This window comes from Pyxicephalus adspersus, chromosome Z (assembly GCF_032062135.1).
Source record: "Pyxicephalus adspersus chromosome Z, UCB_Pads_2.0, whole genome shotgun sequence".
Classification (NCBI taxonomy): Eukaryota; Metazoa; Chordata; class Amphibia; order Anura; family Pyxicephalidae; genus Pyxicephalus; species Pyxicephalus adspersus.
The window spans coordinates 22,474,882-22,498,699 of record NC_092871.1 but is presented as its reverse complement, the minus strand read 5'-3'; the positions used below and the strand labels follow the sequence as shown (position 1 = coordinate 22,498,699).

Sequence of the window (23,818 nt, the reverse complement as noted above, 5' to 3'; positions counted from 1 at the left end):
CAATACAAAATGAAGGAATAAGTTTCTATTTGAATTTCCCGCACACGCGCCGACGTCATCACGCACGCAGGGAGGAGCCGTCCGTTTTTTTTTTCTCCGCCGGATGGCTTCTCCCTTCAGAGATCATCCAGCGCTGGAACGAGAAGGACGTGGGACGATCAGCGGGACCAGGTAAGATGCCGGGCGACGGAACACAAGATACCGGCCGGCATCTTACCGGTCCCGCTGGCACCTGACGCCGGAGAGGGAGATCGACGGACGACGCTGGAATAGGAAAACGACGCTGGAATAGGAAAACGACGCTGGATGTGCACAGCGGGACCATGGAGCTAAGGATGTGACAAAAATACGGGCTTAACCATCCTAGCCATTTGTTTTTGCCCGTACGAAGGTCGGGCATAACGGCTAGGTGGTTAAACATTACATGGTGGAAATAAATTATTGCTATTGAAACAAAAAAAGGGAATATTTGAGGGGATTTTCAGATTCCCTGTTTTATAAATAAACCCCCATTTACAAAAGAATCACAAGTTTTTTTTTAAATCATCATATAAAATAAGTGGGAATGAATTAACAAAATATTATCATACTGAAAAGGAGCCTTACATCAAAACGGTATTATTATAACTTTTTTTTTTTTTTTACAGTAGATTTGTGTTGCTGTTCTGCAGCTATTCCTGTTCTTCTAGTATAAATGAGAACAGATTGATAGATTTCTATGCAATGTGTACTTTGTGAGTGTGATTGGAAACTGCTGACCTAGTTACCCTATTGGTATGGTTTGTTAGAAATGTTTGACTATACCTCATATCAGTCTAGCAGTACGTAAGTGGAATCAATGCTAAAGGAATTTTAACACGTAGTGCATGAAGTCATAGGTTTGTCTTTTGTATATACAGTAAGTTTCACCGAGGCTTACTCATCCAGACTGTTAGTGATCACTTCTGCTGTTTAGGAACTGAAATCTGAAGAAATCAAACAGTTAAAGGTGTTCTATGCTTTGAAATTAAAGACTATAAAGACTGAATGAGCGCTGTACATACAGCATCGTTCTGCTCCATGGAGAGGGGAGGGGGGAGAACGACGGACTGGCACCCCGCTGCACTCTGTCCCCTTTACTTCCATTACGATCATTCGTTAGCATAGATCCATGAACAACGTCAGAGCGCTGTACACTCCCAAGATTCTCGTCTGATACTAGCCCTTTGGCAATTATTGGACAAAAATCATCTGACGTGTGTACGTAGCCTTAGACCAATGTCCTTTGACCTGTAAGCTTGCACTAAAGTGTACAAACCTGAATGTGTTCCACTGAATCTGAAATATCATGTGTGGATTATAGCGTAGGATGTTTTCGATTTCCAGGAATTTTCTAGAGATTGCATTTAGTTATCACTATTTATGATCATGCTCACATGATACGACTATGTGGAAGGCCATATGTCTTCCTTTATGACTTGCCCATTTTTTTCCTCCTTAATTTTGATGCCAGTAATTCATTTAATTTTGAATGATTTTTTTTTGTCAAATGTACTCTGTTCCTAAATTTGGTATCTGTGTAATTGGCATGTGAATTTAAGTTTAAATCTGATAAATATGTTGCAACCTGTACACACACTCAAGAGCTGGGAAAAACAGAGATTGTCATGGTTTTCTGCTTGAATGTTCGGCTGCAATTCATCTGGAAGAAGGATAATAATCGTCAGAGTGATACTGAATTCTGGATTCCTAGTTTGTACAGTGGTTCCAGTAAAGCGATTGGATTAGCATAACAGCCAGGGAACTGGAATTTTCAGAAAAAAAAGGTCTGCAATTGCAGTCTTTATATATACTTAGTGCAGGTTTTCCTGTACTGTTTTCAGTACTCCCACGTAAAAGCAACATAAAATATCCTTGCTCATAATTATTGAGTAAAAGATCCACCTAAAAAAAACCTGTATATCCTCCTTCAAGGGAACTTGATTCCTAGAAAAGTGCAGAGGTAAATTTAAACATAAATGCTCAATACTTTCAATACTTTCTCTGGTTCAAATTTGAAACTACTACACTGGTGAACCTGCTCCCAGTTGCAATACACAGGGGGATCTTTAAGAAGCAGATCTTCTTTATTTATGTGTGTGCAGATTTTTTCTCGGAAGTGACTGACACTTAGAAAGATAGCATCTACTACACAATGTTTTTTCTGAAATGGGTTAACCAAAAATGTTTTTTTTTTAGAAAGAAATGCAAGAATTCATAAATCAAGTGGCAACCTTTTATAAAATATGTATTATACAATGTATCACTGCTCCTGTTTTGCTCTGCAGTAAAATCTAATAAACAATACTAAATATATAGTTTTAAAAGACAGAATAAAATAGGAAACTTGGTTAATGTTATAAAATTCGGGGCAGGGTCCTCTCCTCCTGTATCACTGTCTGTATTAGTCTGTCATTTGCAATACCTATTTAATGTACAGCGCTGCGTAATATGTTGGCGCTATATAAATCCTGTTTAATAATAATAATAATAATAATAATAAGTCCCTAAGAAAATGTATACTCATAGATTAAAAATGATCAGAATTACTGTAACAACAGTGCCACATGCAGGCCATAAGGAGGTACTACATGCAATCAAAGCAAAGCATTTTCATATCAGAGGCTATGGCATTATTCAGCATAAATGAAAATGAGATCAGGCTGATCAGACTCAAATTTTACCCAGACTGGTCCAATTCAATATTACTTGCCTGATCATATTCAAAGATTTGCTAGATTAGGTTCACCATATTATATTACAGAGGTCTGGTGACCAGGTATACACGCTTATCATTAGAAGATTGGTGGTGGAAAGAAATTAGCCTGAAATGAGTCCCCTTTAAAACAACCATATTAGTACATTACACTCCTAGTGCAGTAAGAGTAAGTAAGGACGGGCAGTTATACAATATAAAAGTGATTAGATCAGCGTTTCTCAACCAGGTTACCTGAGCAGGAAGTAAAGATTCATGCCTTTAATAAGTGTAGTGTTACATAAATTGAAGATCATCATAAACACTGATATAAACAACCAGATGCCATAGGGTATATAGAGCCTGAGCTGCAAATGTGGCTGTATTCAGGAAGCCAATTAGAATGTGAAAAGAAAGCCTAGCAAATATGGGGAGAACCTACAAACTCCATGCAGATAGAGCCCTGCTTGAGATTTAAACCTGGAACCCAGCGCTGCAGAGTGCTAAACTCTGAGCCACCATGCTGTTCATATATAGGGCAGATATATACCAGTGCAGTTGCATGAGGGACCCCAGATAGTCTTCAGCCAGGGGCAGTTACATGGCAAGGACCATGTGAGCTGATGAAGGGCCCCTGCTAGCTGAGGAGTGTCCAGGGGCCCTCATGCAGCTGCAAAACCTTGGAGCCCTGCACACACAGACCTGCACATGCCCAATAGCTTTAAACAGGAAGTGATGAGACGGAAAAAAAGAGAAAACGTGGGAGAGCAAAAAAGAATGAGGGGAAGATCAAGATGAAGATTTGGGGGGGAGGGGTCACTAGTCAATTTTGCACAGGAGCTCACCGCTGACTGTGTACACCACTGTATATATATGTTTGAAAAAAGCGTTAAAGCATACTTAAACTCAGAATTTTCACTTTACATAAAGGGGTAGACAACCATTATTTAAAGTAAAAATGTTGTGTTTTTTTGTGCAACACCCTTTTTATTTTTTTTTAAAAGGATGCAGCACTGCCCTCTTAATTCCCGATTGCCTAGGTGATTAAGAATGAATAGGAGAGCAGAGCCACCCAGAATACCTGCGTCACGCATCCCGGGAGGCTCTTGGCTGCTTCTTCTGCGCATGTCGGAGCATCTCAGGCATGCGCAGAAGGAGCCCTTTCATCAATAGGGAAAACAATTGCCTATCTCGCACATAGGCAGTGGGGTCCGTAAGTTTTTTCCCAATCTACGTCACCCGATCATAGCAGCAAAAACCTAATGGGCCTGCACCTAAATAATCAGTGAAGGAATAATTGGGCCCACTTTTTTTTTATTCTTTCATCCACCTGCTGCCATTGCTATGTAACATCATACACATTTTTATTTTAAACACCTTGATGCGACTTTCTCTCACAGAATGGCCACTGCAGTGCAGGTTCTTTATGCCTCATACGCAGTACTTTCGCCCAATACATTCACTCTCCTCCCTTCATAACTGCTTGCGTTCCAAGAGATGCGTTTCAGTGCAACACTCTTTGTCTTTCGCACAACTACCATACTTGCTTCCTATTAGTTTTGGAAAGCACGTAAAGCCGTGTTTATAGTTCCGTGAAAGATATCTGTTCCGGCCTACTGGGACAATAAGCGTTTTCATTGGTGCGTTTAGTGGGCGTGTTCAAATGCTTGCTACACTACCAATGGCCCACTGTGTCAATGGTTGGCAGGAACCCGAAAATGATTGGTCGTTGCGAAGTCACCATGTTGGAATTTCTATTCGTTAAAGGGACGTCTGTATCGTCTTTGTCATTCGTCGCTATTGGCTGAGAGCTTTCTTCTCGATCATCCCGGGCTTGGAAGCAGCAGCAGCAGCAGCAGCCACCGCCTCAGCAATGAGCACCGTCATTGTCAGCTCATCCCCGGTGGTCACCGTCAGGGTCAGCAGCAGCCTGAACTCATTTACAGCAGAGAAGAGGCTGGACAGAGGCCTGACGCTTGCCGAATTAAAAGTGAGGAGGGACATAAAGGCCTGAGAGAGGGAGACATGTGGAGACGGTGGGGGGCGGGGCTGATTCTTGTCATATTGTGTTATTTTCCCCAGGTGTGTGCAGGGTCTGAGTCACGTGTCTGTCACCTGTGATGTCATGACAACGGGGGTGCATCACTGATCCCCTCACCCATCACTGTGCCCATATTGCATGGCTCCATGCAACACAACTGCAAGACAGATTTCCCTTTTTTCCAGTTTCCCCACTGCACATTGCTATGGGGATGATTTATAACTGCGCCATTTACCATTCCCAGGTGCCTGGAAGCATTATTAGGCAGTGACTGTGGGGTTTTAATTTTTCAGATGTTTGCTAATACTTGTGTATGCAGCTCTGCATACGACGTCTGAAATAAAGACGTATTAAGTGAATCCTGTCATATCAGTGATAACCGTATTCTGTAAGCAGATGAAAAATGCTTTGCAGCGTTACTTCTTGCTAGTCTGATCATAGCAAAATCTAGTTTTCAGGGCTTACACCTATACCTCCTGTATATACAGTATGTGTACATGTGGGTAGTAAAGTAACAGATAAATGGCGCTATAGCAGGATCAGCATGCAAAATGTCACCAGCACCGCATATGAAACAAAAAGATTTGACACTAAAGACTCTTCCTTTGTTGGAGAAGGTGTATAGTGGTTTTTGTCCCTGACAAATCAAATCTTGTGACCATAAATGCCCATATTTCCTTATTTTCCCAACTCATGTGAATGGGTTTCAGTGTTCTCCCTAGCCTCTTTTAGCCGGAACTTTTCACAACCCACCCGGCTGTTTTTGGGTGGTAACTGAAAGTTGGGTAACAATACAGCGGCAGCCACCCACTTATAATTTCTTGCCACCTGTCTCAAAAAAAAATTCGTGATTTTCTTTGGGTGATGATGCCCAGCTCCGCTCTGGTTTATAATAACCTTAGTGGTTATCATGCTGTAACACAGCATTTACTATAATAGAAGCGTTGTCATTACATGAATGAGATCTGCTGAGAAGGGCATTCATACAGGCAACCCGCGGCTCCGGAGCCATGGGTTGCCGGCCAGATCTGCCAGGGGGCGTTAGGAACTACCGGAAAATAAGGAAAGCTCCCTTCAGCGGAAAATAAGGAAAGCTCCCTGAAGGGAAATCCCTCTCCTCTGCAATGCATATGGAGGAGAGTGATTTTGCTTCAGGGGGTGTTCCCTGGTGGTGGGCGGAGCCATTAGGGCGGGACTCAGACTTCAGCCTAGTCTGCTCTTGCCCACCCCTGAAATGGCCTAGTGGCCATAAAAGTTTGACGACCCCTGGCCTAGGCAATCAAGAATGAATGGGCATGCAGAGAATCCTGGCATACCTACGTCACGCATCCCGGGAGGCTCTTGGCTGCTCCGTCTGGACATGCCTGAGCATCTGGGTCATGCACAGAAGGAGCCCTTTCATCAATTGGGGGAAAAATTGCCAATCTCACGCATGCGCAGTGAGATTGGGAAGTTTTTTCCCAATCTACGTCACCCGATCTCACATCTGCACAGTGCAAATTCGGGTGATGTAGGAAAAAGAAAAGGGAAGAAGGTGGTGGCGCCTGTGGCTCCCTCTGCGCCGAAATGTAGACACATACCGGGATGGTGTGGGACCTGATGGAAGAAATCTCCAGATGGATAGACTGATCTGTGGGATTGAAGGTAAGTGTGATTTATTTGTTTTGGGTTTACTTCCGCTTTAATAATATTGGCGTGAACAATCCTGAAATAATAGGCTTACAGGAGGCAGAACATTTTACAGCCACATTTATTTATTTATTTATTTATTTTCTTCTGCCCTCAAAGTAGTAGTGTTTGGGAATCTTGCTGTACAGTAGACCTGCACATTGCCTCTATACAGGCATTTCCTGTTATGCTGAACAGTCACTGCTGAATATTCTCCTTGTTAGGGGGTGAACAGTCCCTGAACCATTCCTTGTAGTCTTCCAAAGGCAGCACTGATGTGAAGGGAGAGGATTAAAGATCTGAATGGTGTACAAATCAACAGCCAGAGCAAGCTGCCAATTTAAGCTGTAAACTACGCACTGGGTGAAATCAGCCTTCTACCTGTGCAAGACTTTGGCTACGTACACAGTGCAATAATTGTCATTGTAAACGAACGATTAACAACCGATCCTTCGTTAATCGTTAACAAAAAAAATGCAAAACGACTGGCCAATGACGGCGATGAACGAGGAATGTTGCTGGAAATGAATGACCGTCCTAGAAGATCTGTTTGGGCAACGATCATTCACTATTGTGTGTACGGTCGTTCAGTGATTGTGGATTGTTCTGCGTTACACCTCACTTCCTGCATCGTTCAAACGATCGCATCTAATGTGTATACATTATTGGTGGATTATAATTCAACGATCATATCTTTACAGCATGCACAGAATGGTGCACTAGACCATCATTCAAAATAATCGTGAATAATCATTGATAAGTCGTTCGTTTTCTAATGAGAAATTTTTATAGCATTAAACGCATACCTTCACAGGAGATTTTGTCACCCACATCAGCATTGTTTAACTTATTGATACAGCCGTGTGATGATGTTATCATAATTTTTAAACAGGTTATTTATTACATTGCTTTAAAGATACTTTTTTGGCTGAAACCTAGTTAGAATAAAATTTACCTTTGTAAGAACATGTGGATTATAGAATAGTTGTGTCTTAATCTAATTTGTTCTTTGCCCATGCAATGCAAAGGAATAGGTTTGCTTTATTCCCTCCTCATTGGAATCGCATACCCTACATTTCTTTCTTACACTCTGATTATACATTTAAATAGGAACTATACTCAAAATAAAAAAAACACACTTACCTGGTTACACTTACCTTGGTTTGGTTCCTGCGTCGTCCCGGCATCTGTCTTTGGCCAGGCGCTTCCTACACCTTATTTCTTTCTCTGGGTTCTTCTTTATATGTCACCCGATCTCAGGACTTAAGGGTTGGGGCATTAAAGTTAATCTTTGGGCTGCATAGGTGATGTAGAAAATATGTTTAAAGAGAACCTGGCAAAAGGACGCATTCTCTGGCAGGTTAAACAGTAAATGTACTTATATAATTGTCTGGAGTTTTCATCCAATTGCATCCAACAGATGTGTTTCAAGAAGATGTAAAGGTAAAGCCTTATTTTTCTGGCTGTATAGTGTGATAGAGTAGTGCAATTCACAAGAATGGAACAATATAACAAATTCTTTTTAGGTAAAGCAATAGATTTTTATGTATTTATCTATGTATGTTATCCTTTGTGTGGAGTTCCACTTTAGGTTGACTAGAACGCATGTATTGAAAGCTGATATGTGGAATTACATTTGTAGAATATGCTTTATATATGGACTACAGCTGTAAATGTATTTCTTCATTGGAAAGCTTGATGACTAACCTTTTAGGTTTGTAATGTTTTTGTTGTTGCAGTGCAAGCTAGAGCTGGTGGTCGGGTCTCCGGCTTCTTGTATGGACTTAAAGTTATTCAGTGTAGATAATAACTTCATCCAGAACCTGGACCAGGATGATGCACTACTAGGCTCTTACCCTGTCGATGATGGCTGCAGAATCCATGTAAGTAACTGCTAAGGTTCCTGAAGTATCCTTGTGCAAGCTTGAAGGATTATTATGTTGATTATAAAAATGAAACTGAAAATTGTAAGTAACCATTATTTATTTACAGGTAATTGATAAGAGCGGTGCTAAAGTGGGGGAATTTGAAGATCTGTCCAGGGTGGAGAAATATGAAATTTCAAATGATGCATACGAAAAACGATCAGGTTTGATGTTTTAGTTTTCTTGTTATGTAATATTTAAATTTTTAAGTGATGTAAATCCAAATCGATCATTTGCTTGTCACAGTATTTATGCAGCACCAGATGACAGTGTTGCAAGACTGATTAAAATTGACTTTTTTTAGTTATACATCGGCAGCGTTTCTCCTTGTATGGCCATTAGGCAAATTGGTATGTACGTTAATAAAACATTTCTCCGTTCCCTGTAGACTCAGTACGGTCTTTCCTGAAGAGGAATAGGTTGGGAAAGTTTAATGAAGAGGAGGCAAGTCAGAAAGCAGCAGAGCAGCAACACAAACTAGAAGAGGAAAGGCTGGCAGCTGAATCAATTACAGCAGGATCTCGATGTGAGGTGCGGGTGGCTGGACAACCAACTAAGCGGGGCACAGTTATGTATGTTGGTGAGTAATCAGTTGTGGGGTGGTACACAAACCTGATGTTTCTTGAAAACTCTGCTGAAAACTGGTAAAATCTGAACTCTTAAGCTGCATACACACAAGCAATTATTGTCGTCGGAAAGGATCTTTCACCATCCATTCCATCACCCAACGACAAAGGACTGCACGATGCATGAACGAGTGTTGTTTATACAGCACCGTTCATGCTCTATGCAGAAGGGAGGGGGAGAACGACGGAGTGGCACCCTGCTGCGCCCTCTCCCCCATGCCTTGCATTAGGATCATTCATCGTCCGTGGACCCGCCAGGACGATCGTACCAGACGATGGACGGGGCGCTGTACACACACCAGATTCTCGTCCGATATCGTCCCTGAGCCGATTATCGAGCGAGAACCATTGAACCTGTGTACGTAGCTTAAGGTTGTTCACATGCATAGCTCTTGGAAGGGCTTTTTGGAATGATCCATTGTGCTTGGACAGTTCCTATAGTGGTCACAAGATGAGGAAAACATGCCTGCAGTTGGCTGGTGTTTCTGCATGTGTAAACGTAAAATTAATTTTTCAAGACAAAAGAAACAAAACAATAAAAAGCTAGTTACATTCGTCTCGTTCTAATATCTGACTGAAAACACCAACCACCCACCTTGCAAATTTATTTAATGAAAATATTCTAAATGAGACATTCTGTGATCATATTATAATAGTTTTGTTCACTTGTAGACCTCCAACAAAGAGAGATACCACAGGTGAAATATTCTGCTCTTTTGGTGTAAATGAAGGAGTGGTGACATATGACTCTCTTCAGATCCATTACTGACAATGCACCTTTGGTTCAATGTTCATTTTTTATCATCTTTGATTATTTCTCATCTCCCACCCCCTCATATGTTGAAAACATTGCCAAGGTATTTGCCACATTCTTGCTAAAGGTGGTGTAAGGTATGATATTTTGACTGTCAGACAACAGATAAGACCTAGTTTCAGAGACCACATGAGTTTGTAGCTAGAACAAATTATTGTCACAGTCCCAAAATAAAGGTGATTATTTTTACCTTTTTTAATACGATTATTCAGTTGGGGTGTTGTCTGTCCGGTAGGGTTCCCTCTCGCTCTGTACATTGTTCACGGCTGTGTACACACTTTGAATTTTTGTCATTGGAAACAATGAGTGATAGATGAACAAATGAGGGCTGTACACACATGGGAAGTACAAGTGAGTGACACCCTGCTGTTTTTTTTCTCCATTGACTTGCCTTGTCACTATCAGGAGGGATCCATGAACAACATCGGGTTACTGCTCTACACATGTCCGTTTCCCGCCCAAGACGAGTCTGTTTCTATGGGGCAAAAATCATCTTAGCATAGCATAATGCTAGGGAATTAAAAGGCCACATTACTTTTCTGATTTCTTGCTCTGATTTTTTTTTTTTTTTTTTCCAGGTCTAACTGACTTTAAACCAGGACACTGGGTTGGTGTTAAGTATGATGAACCATTTGGAAAGCACGATGGAAGGTAAGAAAACATTTCGGCTACAGGTTGGGTTTAAAAATCTTTACTTGAAGAAATACCTCATAAATTTGCCACCAGAAAGAGGTACATGCTGCAGTCCTGGGTACCTCTCTGTAGGTTGTTGATAGCCAGCCTTTAGTCAAAATGGTCATACTGACACCAGGGAGTCCTGCTTCAAAACACTTAGTAATACATATTACCACTTTGTACTTTATGATTAAAGCTTACCTAAACTCAGAATTTTTGCTTTACATAGAAGGGTAGATAACCCTTTTATTTAAAGTAAAAATTTTGTTAGTTTAAAAAAATAAAAAGGGGATGCAGCACCGCCCCTTAATTCCCGATCACCTAGGGGACCAAGAATGAATGGGAGCGCAGTGAGATCGGCAATTTTTTCCCAATCTGCGTCATCTTTTCTCGCGCCTGTGCAGTGCGAAATCGGGTGACGTAGGAAAAACAACTTGGAACAAGATAGAGGATGTTGGCACCTGGCGCTTCCTCTGCGCTGGGCCAAAGACAGATACCAGGAAGATGTGGGACCCGATGGAAGAAACCTCCAAAGGTAAGTGTGTTGTGTGTGTTTTTTTTTTTTTTTTTTTTTTTTTTTTTTTTTTTTTTTTTTTTTTTTTTTTCCAGGTCTAACTGACTTTAAACCAGGACACTGGGTTGGTGTTAAGTATGATGAACCATTTGGAAAGCATGATGGAAGGTAAGAAAACATTTCGGCTACAGGTTGGGTTTAAAAATCTTTAATTGAAGAAATACCTCATAAATTTGCCACCAGAAAGAGGTACATGCTGCAGTCCTGGGTACCTCTCTGTAGGTTGTTGATAGCCAGTAAAAATTTTGTTAGTTTAAAAAAATAAATAAATAAATAAAAAGGGGATGCAGCACCGCCCCTTAATTCCCGATCGCCTAGGGGACCAAGAATGAATGGGAGCGCAATTTTTTCCCAATCTGCGTCATCTTTTCTCGCACCTGTGCAGTGCGAAATCGGGTGACGTAGGAAAAACAACCTGGAACAAGATAGAGGATGTTGGCACCTGGCGCTTCCTCTGCGCTGGGCCAAAGACAGATAATAGGAAGATGTGGGACCTGATGGAAGTAACCTCCAAAGGTAAGTGTGTTGTGTTTTTTTTTTATTTTTTTTTTGGGGGGGGGGGGGGGGTTACTTCTGCTTTAATTTTAGGCTGCCATGGTAGAGCCAGTGGTAGTCTATATATTTCTATCACAGTAAGTTTCCTGGAAAGTATGCCGTCATGTGTTTTTGGCCAAATTCATGACAGTAGATTTTCTCTCTATGCAGTAGGCAAGTCTTTGTCAAAAGAGGTAGCAGTGGCATTAGTTAAAAACCCATTCAATCGGTTGTTCCTTCACTGACCACCTTCTCCGCTTCCCTTTCTTGGTAGTTTATGCAGCACCTACAAGATTTACATCCCACCTGTATTTATTTGTCTGCATATTAATTAAATAATTTTAAATAATATATAATAATTACATTTTTAAATATTTATTTAAAAGTCTTTATTTTTCTTCCAGTGTTGAAGGAAAGCGTTACTTCGAATGTGCTCCAAAGTATGGTGCTTTTGTAAAACCACAATATGTGGTTGTTGGGGATTTCCCAGAAGAGGATTATGGCCTTGATGATGAAATGTGACAGCTTTGTGCGCTTTCCTACCTTGGTGCCTCCTTCAGAGTCAATCTACAACCTTCACCACTGCGCGCTCTATTCAATGTGATATTATTGTGAGGAAAGTAATATTTGTATGCGTTCATCAGTGATCCTCCTCCCATTCATTGAAAACCCGATACTGCAGATCTGGAGACCCTGGCATTAACCATTTCACCTCACTGATGATAAAGAGGAGATTTCAAAAAAAACAAATTGGACTTTTCTTCAAAAGCTGTATCCGTACAGACTGAATAGTATTTAAATGAAGAGAAGCATGTGTGATCATAACATATTAAACTTTAAATAGTTTCTTATACATTGCTGCACATTCCTGGTAATTTAAGTAACGTTGTTAGACCATTTTTTTATTTTATTAAAATCATAGGAACACCGGAGCCATAGTAGGTGAAAATAGTAATGCTCTAGAAATGGATATTTTTTTATTTAATTGAGATCTCTCAAAAATGTTCTTTTCCTAAGGCTGGGTACACACGTGCAATAATTGTCGTTGGAAGGGATCTTTCACGATCCTTTCCAACGACTGCACGATGCACGAATGAGTGCTGTACATACAGCACCGTTCTGCTCTATGGAGAGGGGAGGGAGAGAATGACGGAGCGGCACCCTGCTGCGCTCTCTCCCTCTTCACTTCTATTGGCATCGTTTGTCGTCCATTGTCCTTAGATCCGCAAGGACGGTCGTTCAGACGATGAATGACGGGCGCTGTACACATGCCAGATAATCTTGTCTGATATTGGCCCTGAGCTGATTATCAGACAAGAACAATAGCAGGTGTGTACGTAGCCTAAGACATCCATAAGCCAATGTTTTTATTTTTTTGAGTGTACAATAAAACAGAATGTTTGCCTACTCTTGGCTTTTATCTGCTTGATATTTATGCTGACCTGATATTTGCAATCAATGCACCCAGTTAGTTTATCTAAAAGACAACAATTGGTTTACCTTTAAAGTAAATTTCCAACATTTTGGTTCTAGTTTCTTTTCCACTATAAATAAGTGATCTCTGCTTTGTATGTGTGCAAAATGGCACCACTGACTAAAATGGGGTAAAAAAAATTACAGTTCCCAATTTGGTGGTGAATGGAATGAGCCCTGAGAAAGCTTGTTAGATGTAATTTCATAACTTACTTGGGATTAGTGGGTTCCTGATAAAATAATGTGCCTCCGTTAAAGCAACTCAGTAGTATATGGCTAGATTTCATGACACACAAATTCTACACTTGTCAATAATGTGCAAATAGACATTATTCTATTCTTCTATGTACCGTATGTATTCTATGTATCTTAGGTAGACCACCTTTGCTATAGTTAGTGATCAATCACTAATTTTTCAAAGATTAATTACAGGCAAATTTAGGCGTGTGGTAAAGCTTACAGTGTAGCGTACCCCACAGATGATTTGAACATCCTGACAATATGTGCATGCCTGTTTCATACAATACCTTGGATAGACTGGCATACACATGATAAATCAAATCAAGGGCCATGCTGAAAAAAAACAATAGCATTATAAAATGTAAATGTGATGTTTTTGTTCATGCTAATCAAATGTGTGTGTGCAACTTTACAGATGCACTAGCACAGCCTTACAATATATAATATCATGCAGATGGATTGTTCTCCTTAATATGCAAGTTCTGAGCGTTGGCGTTGAATAACTTGATGAGAAAAATGCTGTAGACCTGTCGGCTTGAGTGCAGAGGTTTACACGATTCTAGGTATATAGAAGTATATATGTGTTACCTTATATTGTGCATACTTTTCATTTTGTGATTAAATGTATAGTGCAAACTCAATGTGAATTCTGAACTGCTAATTCAAAGGGGAGCAATAAAAACAAAAAATGACAACATGAAGTAATACTGCTACTATTGCTATCCAGCACACACTGCAAGCATGCAACACTTCTCTTATGTACAATTTTTTTATTTTGATTTTCTTACACAGCTCCCTAACTACCAATTTTGTTTCACACTTGTGCATGCATTTATTTGAAGGAATAAAGCAAAGGGCAGGATCACACACAGATCCAAACTGGCACCTTCTTCCCATGTGAAACACAAATGCAACACAACACACTGAGATCAAGCTTAGTTTACTTTAAGGTACAACTTCACTTTTATAAAAATATATATTTTGGGCCAAGCATGCCTAATAATTCAGCATTATATTTGTCTTCTTTTTTGCACATAAAATAAGTAACCTAATTTTGTAGCTGAATTCAACCAAAATGATGGCCGGTTCCATCATCCCAACCTTACCACCCTGGTTTCTGTGGAGGCAAGAGTCCATAGGAAAGACTTTCCTGTGCTCTACAAGTCCCAACATTCCATTTATATACCAGTCTCATGGAGTCTGCCCCCACTGTGATGCCCCAAATCATTTACTGATGGTGTTAGATACAAGTATAGCAATTTCCATAGGCTACAAATTCATAGACAGTGGTAGACTGGATTACTGACTTGCCAGACTAATATAAGGTATTCAAAAAAGGGCAGCATAATACTTACTTGAATAAGTACAAGGCTCCCGAGTGTCACTAGTAAACAGAGTTTGTAACTATTCACTTTTTTGTCCCATACCAATGCATTTCTTGGGTCCCCTCTGCAGTTTCTGAAGATACCAAGTATATAGCAATAGCCAGTAAGCCGTACACGTGCCTGAGCAAAATGTCTGTTGTGCAGTGCAGATCATATCTTAATTACATTATGGCATACAGATCAGCATAATATTTATTTTAAAAAGTAAATGTTCAGAACTTAGCTGGCTAACTGATGAAAGACCGCTGGCACCAGAACTCTTGGCATACCAAAAGTCACTTGTTACCTTGGTTTCAGAATGAATTGCAGCTTGGGTTGCAGCAAAACGTGCTACATTTTAAAGGCATGACCTTTTTTGTGATTCTACAAAAATGCTGACTTTGCTCTGCCCACATCTCAGCATGCTAGAGAGCAAGGCATTTATTTTAACAACTGAAAAGGATGTGTTGTAGAATAAACAAGTTATTATTATTATTATTATTATTAAACAGGATTTATATAGCGCCAACATATTACGCAGCGCTGTACATTAAATAGGGATTGCAAATGACAGACTAATACAGACAGTGATACAGGAGGAGAGGACCCTGCCCCGAAGAGCTTACAATCTAGTCGGTGGGGGAATTTCACACACAATAGGATGGGCGATATGTAGTGGTGGGAAGTAATGAGGGTTTAGCAGACAGAAGAAGCCGGGTAGGCAAGTTTGAAAAAATGGGTTTTGAGCGCTCTTTTAAATGAGCAGAAAGTAGGAGCAAGCCGAATAGGGCGAGGAAGACCATTCCAGAGAGTTGGAGCAGCTCTAGAGAAGTCTTGTAACCGTGCATGTGATGAGGTTATGAGTGAGGAAGTCATTAGTAGATCATTGGAGGAGCGGAGGGAGCGGCAGGGGGAGTATTTTTTAACCATGTCAGAGATGTAAGTGGGACAATAACTGTGTAGGGATTTGAAGGCAAAGCACAGGAGCTTAAATTTGATTCTAAGGTGAAATGGAAGCCAATGGAGAGAACTACAAAAAGATGCAGCAGAAGAGGAGCGGTGGGAAGGATGGATGAGTCTGGCTGCAGCATTCATGATAGATTGTAGAGGAGAGAGTCGGGTTAGTGGAATACCAGCGAGAAGGATGTTACAGTAGTCCAGACGGGAGATGATAAGAGCATGTACAAGGAGTTTGGTGGTCTCAGGGGACAGGTAGGGGCGGATTTTTGAGATGTTGCGTAGGTGAAAGTGACAGGACCTGGAAATGTTCTGAATATGGGGGGTAAATGGGAGGGCCGAGTCAAAGGTGACACCAAGACAGCGTGCCCGAAGAGAGGGCCGAATAACAGTGTTGTTAACAGTTAGATATATGTCAGGGGGGGATTTGGAATTTGAGGGGGGAATGATGAGGAGTTCTGTCTTATCCAGGTTGAGTTTCAGGAATCGGTCAGACATCCATGATGAGATGGCCGACAGGCAGCATGAGACCTTATCCAGGACTGAGGGAGACAGGTCAGGGGTGGACAGATAAATTTGGGTGTCATCAGCATACAGATGGTACTGTAAGCCAAAGGAGGATATGAGACTACCCAGAGAGGAGGTGTACAGAGAAAAGAGAACCGGTCCAAGGACTGACCCTTGGGGAACACCAACAGGGAGGAGAGTGGGTGAGGAGTTACCATTGAAAGAAACTTGAAAGGAGCGGTCAGACAGATAAGAAGCAAACCAAGAGAGAGCAGTGTCACAGATACCAATGGAGTGCATGATTTGTATTAGAAGAGGGTGATCGACAGTGTCAAAAGCGGAGGAAAGATCAAGGAGAAGGAGCAGGGAAAAGTTTCCTTGAGACTTAGCTCTGATGAGGTCATTGGTCACTTTAGTAAGGGCTGTTTCAGTGGAGTGGGCAAGTTGTGATGGTATCAGTTATACAGTAACTATACAGCACCCCTAATTCAGCACTATTTGCAGTTATTGGGTAAAGATATGTATGGCTTCCTAAGTGTTGGAAAACAAGCTCTTCTGACTTTTAGAAGTTATAGTTAACATTTATTTAAACAAAAGACCTATTCTTAGCTGGAGTTATTTGGTAATTTCTATTACAATAATGAAAGAAGACTCTCACCATGGGTCTGATTTATTAAAGCTCCCCAAGACTGGAGAGGATAGTCTTTTATCAGTGAAGCTGGGTGATCCCAATGGAATTCTTACACTTATATTTCTTTCTAAATCCCTTTTCTGCTAAAAATTAAAAAGTTTAAAGTGGAACTAAACCACCACACAAATTGCTCAGATGGTTAACTTAGCTGGAAGAGTAGAAAATTGTCTGCTTTGTCACCAGTCTCAGTGAATAGGCCAGGCAACGATTGATCCTCTTGTATTCTACATTTCATATACTTATGCTCTGATTATCAAATAATTATTCAGTTACAATGTTAGTTGCTCAAGATATATTAAAAGTAAGTATATTTGCATATTGAGCACTTTTGAATCATCAATTTGTTCAAGGTTAGTTGTTTGTAAATGTGATCATCTTTATGATTGACCATTTTTTTTTACAACTATAGGCCATTTTTGTATTTCTTTATATTAAACACTTCCATAGTTTAAGGCACAAAGGAGAATGCTAAATGCAGTCACTGCAAATATCACTGCATATATTTAAGAGTATATTTGCAATTTTGATTTTTCAGGAAATGTATTTAAACAGATTGCAGTACTGCAGCACGTCATTATATTGGCAGTGAATGGTAGGTCTACACTTTATTGCCATCAGTATAACCCTAATTGTTGTGTTCCAGGCTTTTCCATCGCATACCTTCAGGCCCAGGAACAAGAATCTGTGACCATAGCAGTTAGTAGAAGGGGTGTTGTACAATGTGCTTAGGGTGAAAAAGAATGCTACTATCTATCACAATCATTCTCATGACAACCCTCACATACGAGGGGGTGCTGAGAAGTTCCTGGCAGAAAGAAGAGAGCCAGAGATATGAAATAACACCTTTATCCAACATATTCCAGCCTGGGACTGATGCACTTGGTACAGGGTGGTTGCAGCTTTTCTAGATCGTCCAAATAAAAGGTTGGGCCGAAAACCAGCTCTCAGCAGCCCCTTCAAGTGTTTCTTCAAATTTGGGAACGGATAGTCTGAAGGGGCCAGGTCAGGTGAGTAGGGGGTGTTCAACCAAGGGTGTTCCATTTGGCAGTCACAGCGTTGGACGTGTGCGCAGGTGCATTGTCCTGCAAAAAAAGGATCCCTTTAGTCAACTTTCCACAGCGTTTCATCTTAATTACCTCCTTCAGCTGGTCCAGGAAGTTAGCATAATACTGTTCGTGATACAAGAGCCCTGAGGTAGGTAGTCCACCAACAGAATACCGTCTTTGTTCCAGAAAACGAATGCCATGACCGATTTCTGGGTTCGGAACTTCTTCCGCTGCAGAGACCTGCTGTGGCGCCATTCTTTTGACTGTTCCTTGGTTTTAGGATCATAGATGTGGAGCCAGGTTTCATCCTCAGTCACTAACCTAGCCAAAATGTCCTGGCAGCTTCAAAATGGGCCAAAACGGCTTTTGATGCTTCAACGCATTCCTTCTTCTGATCACTGTTCAAACATTTTGGCACCCACTCCGCTGAAAGCTTGCGCATGTCTAGGATAGTGGTGATAACAAACCAAACAGGCTCCCTTGAGATGTCAAGTATCTGGGCTATCTTTTTTGCGGATATTCGCCGGTCCTCAATAATTAGCTCATGGACAGCATCAGAGGTTGCCGGGTCAATTGAGGTTGGGGGGCACCCAATGCGGGGCTCATCTTCAACAGTGAAATGCCTTGAAACAAGATATCCAGGTTTCGACAGTGCTGTAGGAAGGACTCTTCATCCCCCAGTGTTTGTGACATCTCAGTGTGAATGTTCTTTGCTGACTTTCCTTGGAGAAACAAAAAGGTCATGAGCAGAAACAAAAAGTTCATGAGGGCCCATAACTCCAACGACGTTGGAAACTCGAAACTTGCTTGTGTCTGTGCCATCACAGCTGCTCACTAAAAGAATGGCAAAGACCTGATATTCGCATAGTTACATACTAAGATATTAGGCTGTCATATGCCCCCACACTCATTTTTCTATTTCATCTGGAAGGGGGCAAAGCCAGGAACTTCTCAGCACCCCCTCGTACACAAAGCCTCTGTCGATCCTTGGAATATGTGGTGCAAGAAAATTGCATTCATGTTTGCAGAATTACTAGATACTTGTCCAGCAAGTCATACATTAACAAATGTGGCAAATAAACATGGGCCACTAATATGATTTTCCATGGGCACATTGTTGGTACTCATCTATCCATTAACCAGTGCAATTGATTTTGTTAGAGGAGAAAGACAATAATCACTGTTAGTCTGTCCTAGTGATAACACAAGAAGTACTCCTTTAAATAAAGCATCCCCCAAGGTGGGTCTGTTTGCTAGACTGTATCCTAGGCCTACTTCATATTGTGGCACCCCTTCATTTGTTCGTTTTGTACCTGGATGCAACTAGGCAAGGCTAATGAGCCAAAGTCAAACTGTGGTCATGGATGTTGGCAACCCCCCAAATGGCAGTTGGCTAACATGCCCCCAGCAAAATATTTAAGCTCTGTAACTGGAACCCATGTTTTTGGTAAAATAGCTTTAAAACACAATCTGCTGTTGGGATTGGGCCTGTAGAATGAAATCTCGTGTTTAGCTTTTGTGAAAATTAGGATCGAAAAGGTTATTACCAAACAGTTATCATATATGATGTCCAGACCAGAATTCTGTGCTGAGCACACAGAGAGATGGCGAGTATTTTCTCAATAGACATGGCTGGATGTAAGAAAATTTTTTTAACTTTATATACTCTTTTTACCCGTCAGTACTGGCAGACTGTGACACGGGTATGTACCTATAAAACATTATTAAAGTGACAGACTGGCTGAATGTAAATTACGCAGTATGGAGCCCCACTACATTTTGAAGTTCATCTGCCCCTCTAACCATGTTCTTATTGACTCTGTGTCCTCTCATTTCCATCCTATTCACCTAGCATTGGCAATGTGATGAATGTGGTGAATGTGATTAGTCCAACACAACAGTGGTAGTGCAGCTCAAACAAGGATTTTCTTCATCAGATCATTATAAAAACATCTAAGAAAATAGTGCTTTGGAAAATAAAGTTTTATTACTCACCAGTAGTGCCTAGATTGACTATACCTTCTCTTGCAGAAAAAGGGGCACTTCTATAATCTTCAGCATCCAACACCTCTGGACTCTTAGATTGTAAGCTCTTTCGGGCAGGGTCCTCTCCTCCTTCTGTGTCACTGCCTGTATTTGCCTGTCATTTATAACCCCTATTTAATGTACAACGCTGTGCAATATGTTGGTGCTATATAAATACAGTTTGTTATTATTAATATGTATAGTATTAAAATAAAATGTATAAATATCTGTATCTCCTTGTTGTACAATGTTGGTCCCACCACACCTCCTTCCCACATCACAACATCACATGGGAACACGTTTTCTTTTAGAGCTGCACATGACATAGCAGTTGAAGTGGGGGGACCACAGAAGCGAGACACCCAGTATTTTGATAATTTGATCAAAAATTAATTTGATTAAAGGTAAGTATCAGGAAACTATAGTTTGTTCAGATGGAGAAAGTAGTTTTAAGACTACCTGTTAAATTTATACCAGGACATTTTACTATTTTATGTATATATAATGTTATGTTTATTTTATTTTAAAAACATTTTTATCCTTCTCTAGATATCTAAAGTGCCAGCCACATTTATTTTTTTATTGAAGGCTTTTCCTCAATTTTACACAGTTCTTGTTGGGATGGGAAAAACTTTTTTTCTTGTTGGGATGGGAAAAACTTTTTCCCATCCAAACTTTAACCCTCTTTTCTGACAGTCATAAGTGACAAAGTGTTTTATTTGTGGCAAACTTACACACAAGCATAGATCTTTCTGTCAAACTTTAGTCTTTGAGAGCCACATGAAGGCCAAACATTTCAAACTGAACAAATTGCTCTATTTACTAATGTCTGTAGCAGAAATACTATAAATGTGTACAGATTTTAAACAGTTTAAGAATGTTCTTACGGTATTTTTAAAGACTCCAAAACTGTATATATATATTCAAAGTATTCAAAAAGCTATTGCTGCTTGCTTTAATTACTATGTAACCAGACAGTGCTGAGCCCCATAGGGATCACATTATGTCTATATATACATCCTTGTTGGAGAAGTGGCTATAGTTACACCTTTGTTGGGAGTAATGCCTGTGTGAATACATCCAATAAAATGTATAATTTGTGTACAAACATTATTATGTTCATGAATATTTAACAGGTCTCCATTATCTATGTTCTGCAGAATTCAGTCACTACCCGCACACATTTGCCCTACCAGTATGGGTAGTAGATAGGAGTAGCCAAGAAAAAAAAATTAAAAGCCCAAGCTAGCAAGAGATGGCATGTTTAAATCTTAACTGTGATTTAAGACAAGGAAGTTGCAATGTGCCCCCACTTCTTTTAAGCCTATTTATTATTTAAACTAAATCTGCTGCTGTTCCTGAATAATTTTTTTAGAGTAATGTTTATATTGTGTCCTGGTTGGAGCGTATGCTTAAATGTATTTGTACTTAAATTTCAGAATTCCTACTTGAACAGTTGAAGAAAGAAAGCAAAGAATTAAGTGAGACTGTGTTGAAACCAAAGCAAAACACAAGAAAAAATCTCATTAAGCTCATTTTTCTAAAAGAAAGAGAAGATAAGGTTAAAGAAAAGAGGTTTGTTGCTCACATAAATGCTTAATGAACTTGTTTGTATATTTGTAGAAAACGTATTCATACACAATACAAGTACAGATTCAACAATTTTACAAAAACACCTGTTACAATACTCACAGGGTTCAGGTATATTTTACATATACATACATTGACGCAATATTTATATAAGGCAAAGTAAGGATAACCACATATAAATGACATGAAGGATGATGCTCAAGAGTTATCTAAAGTAACGAACGAGAAAGACCAAATGCTTATTCAAGAAGATACCATATGTTATGATTTTAGTAGAACCAATAGGAACTACAAAACAGATAGAAGCGACAATAAACCTGGAATAAGACCAATAATTGATAAAGCTCTAGAATACCCTTAAAGAGGAGGAATATTATATTATTGGTAGTGAGATCAACTTGAGAAGGTTGGTGCATACCATCAAAAGTCACAGTAGCAGACGCCATCTTATTTCTGCCATATACAGTCATCTTGGGCCTGTCCAGTAAAAGAAAATTAGAACTTCTACATGGCAGTAACAACATATGTGAATCTAAGAAAGAGAAAAGGCCAAATGAGCTGTCTCTGCTGAATATGAATGAACTCTGCAATTAAGTAAGCATTTCTTTTCCTAAGTATCTTACATTGTAATTAAAATTACAATTATCATTTTTTTTATATTATCACATTTATAATTACCAAGGATAGCAATGTTAGTCTTCTATCATCAATGTATTTATTTTCTGCTTCATCACTGATTATGATGTAGTGTAAAGCAACTACACTTCCATGCATAGATCTCATACGTGGTCCATGCCTGCGCCTAGCATCTCCTGGGTTGAGCATAAAGACTGCAAAAAAGAATCAAGTGGTCCCTTGTAATTTATATACAAATAAGAAGAAAACTGTACTACAGCATTGGCATTGTATAAAATAACAGAAAGTTGTTGCTACTAAGCCTGATGGCACAATTTGTCAAGCTTTGACTTCTTACCAAAAAATCTGATTAAGCCCAAAAAGACATGAGCCGATCAAACTCATCTAATAGTTTTTATATTGTAAAAAACCTGAGTGATCCCACAAATCTGGAATGAATATTTTTTAAAATCATTTGCTAATATTTGGCAAATGTTTTCAATGCTATTGAAGTTTTACCACTAGGTGTCTCACTACTGTGATACTAAGGATATATGTGATAACATGGTTTATTGCTCTTCATGAGTTACTTGTTCATATGGAGACATTCAGTGCAGTATTTAAATACTTTGGGGTCTATTAAAAAACAAAAAACAAACGGGGAACAGAATAAACCTGATTGCTTTATTTATGCTATATGCGTGTGTATGTATGAACAGACTTTATAACCTAGCAATCAGGCTTCCAACAGTGATGAATAAAGGTACTGTGATAACTTTAGGTTTAAGTTCAGACTAGGGGCCTAATTTATTAAGGCTCTCCAAGGCTGGAGAAGATACACTTTCATCAGTGATGTTGGGCGTTTCAGCAAACCTGCAATTGATTTCCTAATGTAATTTGCTATTTGTTAGCAAATGTTTTCAATCCATTTCAGGTTTGCTGGATCACCCAGCTTCACTGATGAAAGTGTATCCTCTCCAGCCTTGGAGAGCCTTAATAAATCAGGTTGTAGTAGTACTTTACCGCAGGCACCAAGTATCAAACACCAGACAGTAATAAGACGCACTAACCACTTGGTTATTTCAGGCATTTGCAAACACCTGTGCAGTCATTTGCAAGTACCCTAAACAGTAGTTTGAACAAAACAAAAATAGTAGTTTGAACAAAAATAATAGGACATCAGTACATTGGCAGCTTTTTTTTTCAACAGATGAAAAAGCTGTTAAAATCCATGTTTTAATTTTTAGCCAATAGAAAAATACTCCTCAGTGATTAGTGCTAGGATTGTTCTACAGGACCACAAAACAGCTTGGATTTGCTATCTGGACTTTATTAATTGGTCACTAATCATTGGTTTAATCAAATATAGTTATTGATATAATCAAACATAAACCAGGATTTGTTTTAAATTTGAATGGATGAATAAATTAGAAAAAAAATCTTGGGTAATAATCAGGTCACACCATTATATGTTCTCATGTAAAGTGTATGACAAATTCTTGTCTTCTAAGACATTATTAGGGTTTGCACACACTTTACATGAGGACACAATGAATGAACAGCTTACTAACATCCCATATAGTGGTAAAACCCCATCTGGGTTCTAAACTTTCTCCATTCTAGCCAACATTTGGCCAAATATATTCATATAATTTAAAGTGTTATTGGTTTTGGACTCATATGGAGATGCTGATCTTGGATTTTAAAATTCACCTACTGTTCTCATCTACAGAATCATAA

General features: G+C 39.7%; 1 protein-coding gene across 2 annotated transcripts; it reads left to right on the top strand.

The window, feature by feature from the left end:
- The first annotated feature begins 4,467 nt into the window (after positions 1 to 4,467).
- TBCB (tubulin folding cofactor B) lies at positions 4,468 to 13,980 on the top strand. 2 transcript variants are annotated; one of them, XM_072429843.1, is made up of 6 exons: positions 4,468 to 4,703; positions 8,162 to 8,305; positions 8,415 to 8,511; positions 8,736 to 8,927; positions 11,072 to 11,144; positions 11,975 to 13,980. In XM_072429843.1, the coding sequence occupies exons 1-6, from the start codon at positions 4,587 to 4,589 to the stop codon at positions 12,090 to 12,092; spliced, it is 741 nt and encodes a 246-aa protein (XP_072285944.1). In that variant the 5' UTR covers positions 4,468 to 4,586; the 3' UTR covers positions 12,093 to 13,980. The 2 variants fall into 2 exon arrangements, with proteins under 2 accessions (XP_072285944.1, XP_072285942.1); XM_072429841.1 differs by lacking the exon at positions 11,072 to 11,144 and adding an exon at positions 10,366 to 10,438 and having other exon boundaries at positions 4,471 to 4,703.
- The last annotated feature ends 9,838 nt before the right edge of the window (positions 13,981 to 23,818 follow it).

Bases quoted from the DNA above. Each gene is read 5' to 3' on its own strand.
- TBCB (XM_072429843.1), top strand. From the start codon at position 4,587: ATGAGCACCGTCATTGTCAGCTCATCCCCGGTGGTCACCGTCAGGGTC. The intron at 4,704-8,161 runs GTGAGGAGGGAC...TTGTTGTTGCAG, and splicing joins TGACGCTTGCCGAATTAAAA to TGCAAGCTAGAGCTGGTGGT. The intron at 8,928-11,071 runs GTGAGTAATCAG...TTTTTTTTCCAG, and splicing joins GGGCACAGTTATGTATGTTG to GTCTAACTGACTTTAAACCA.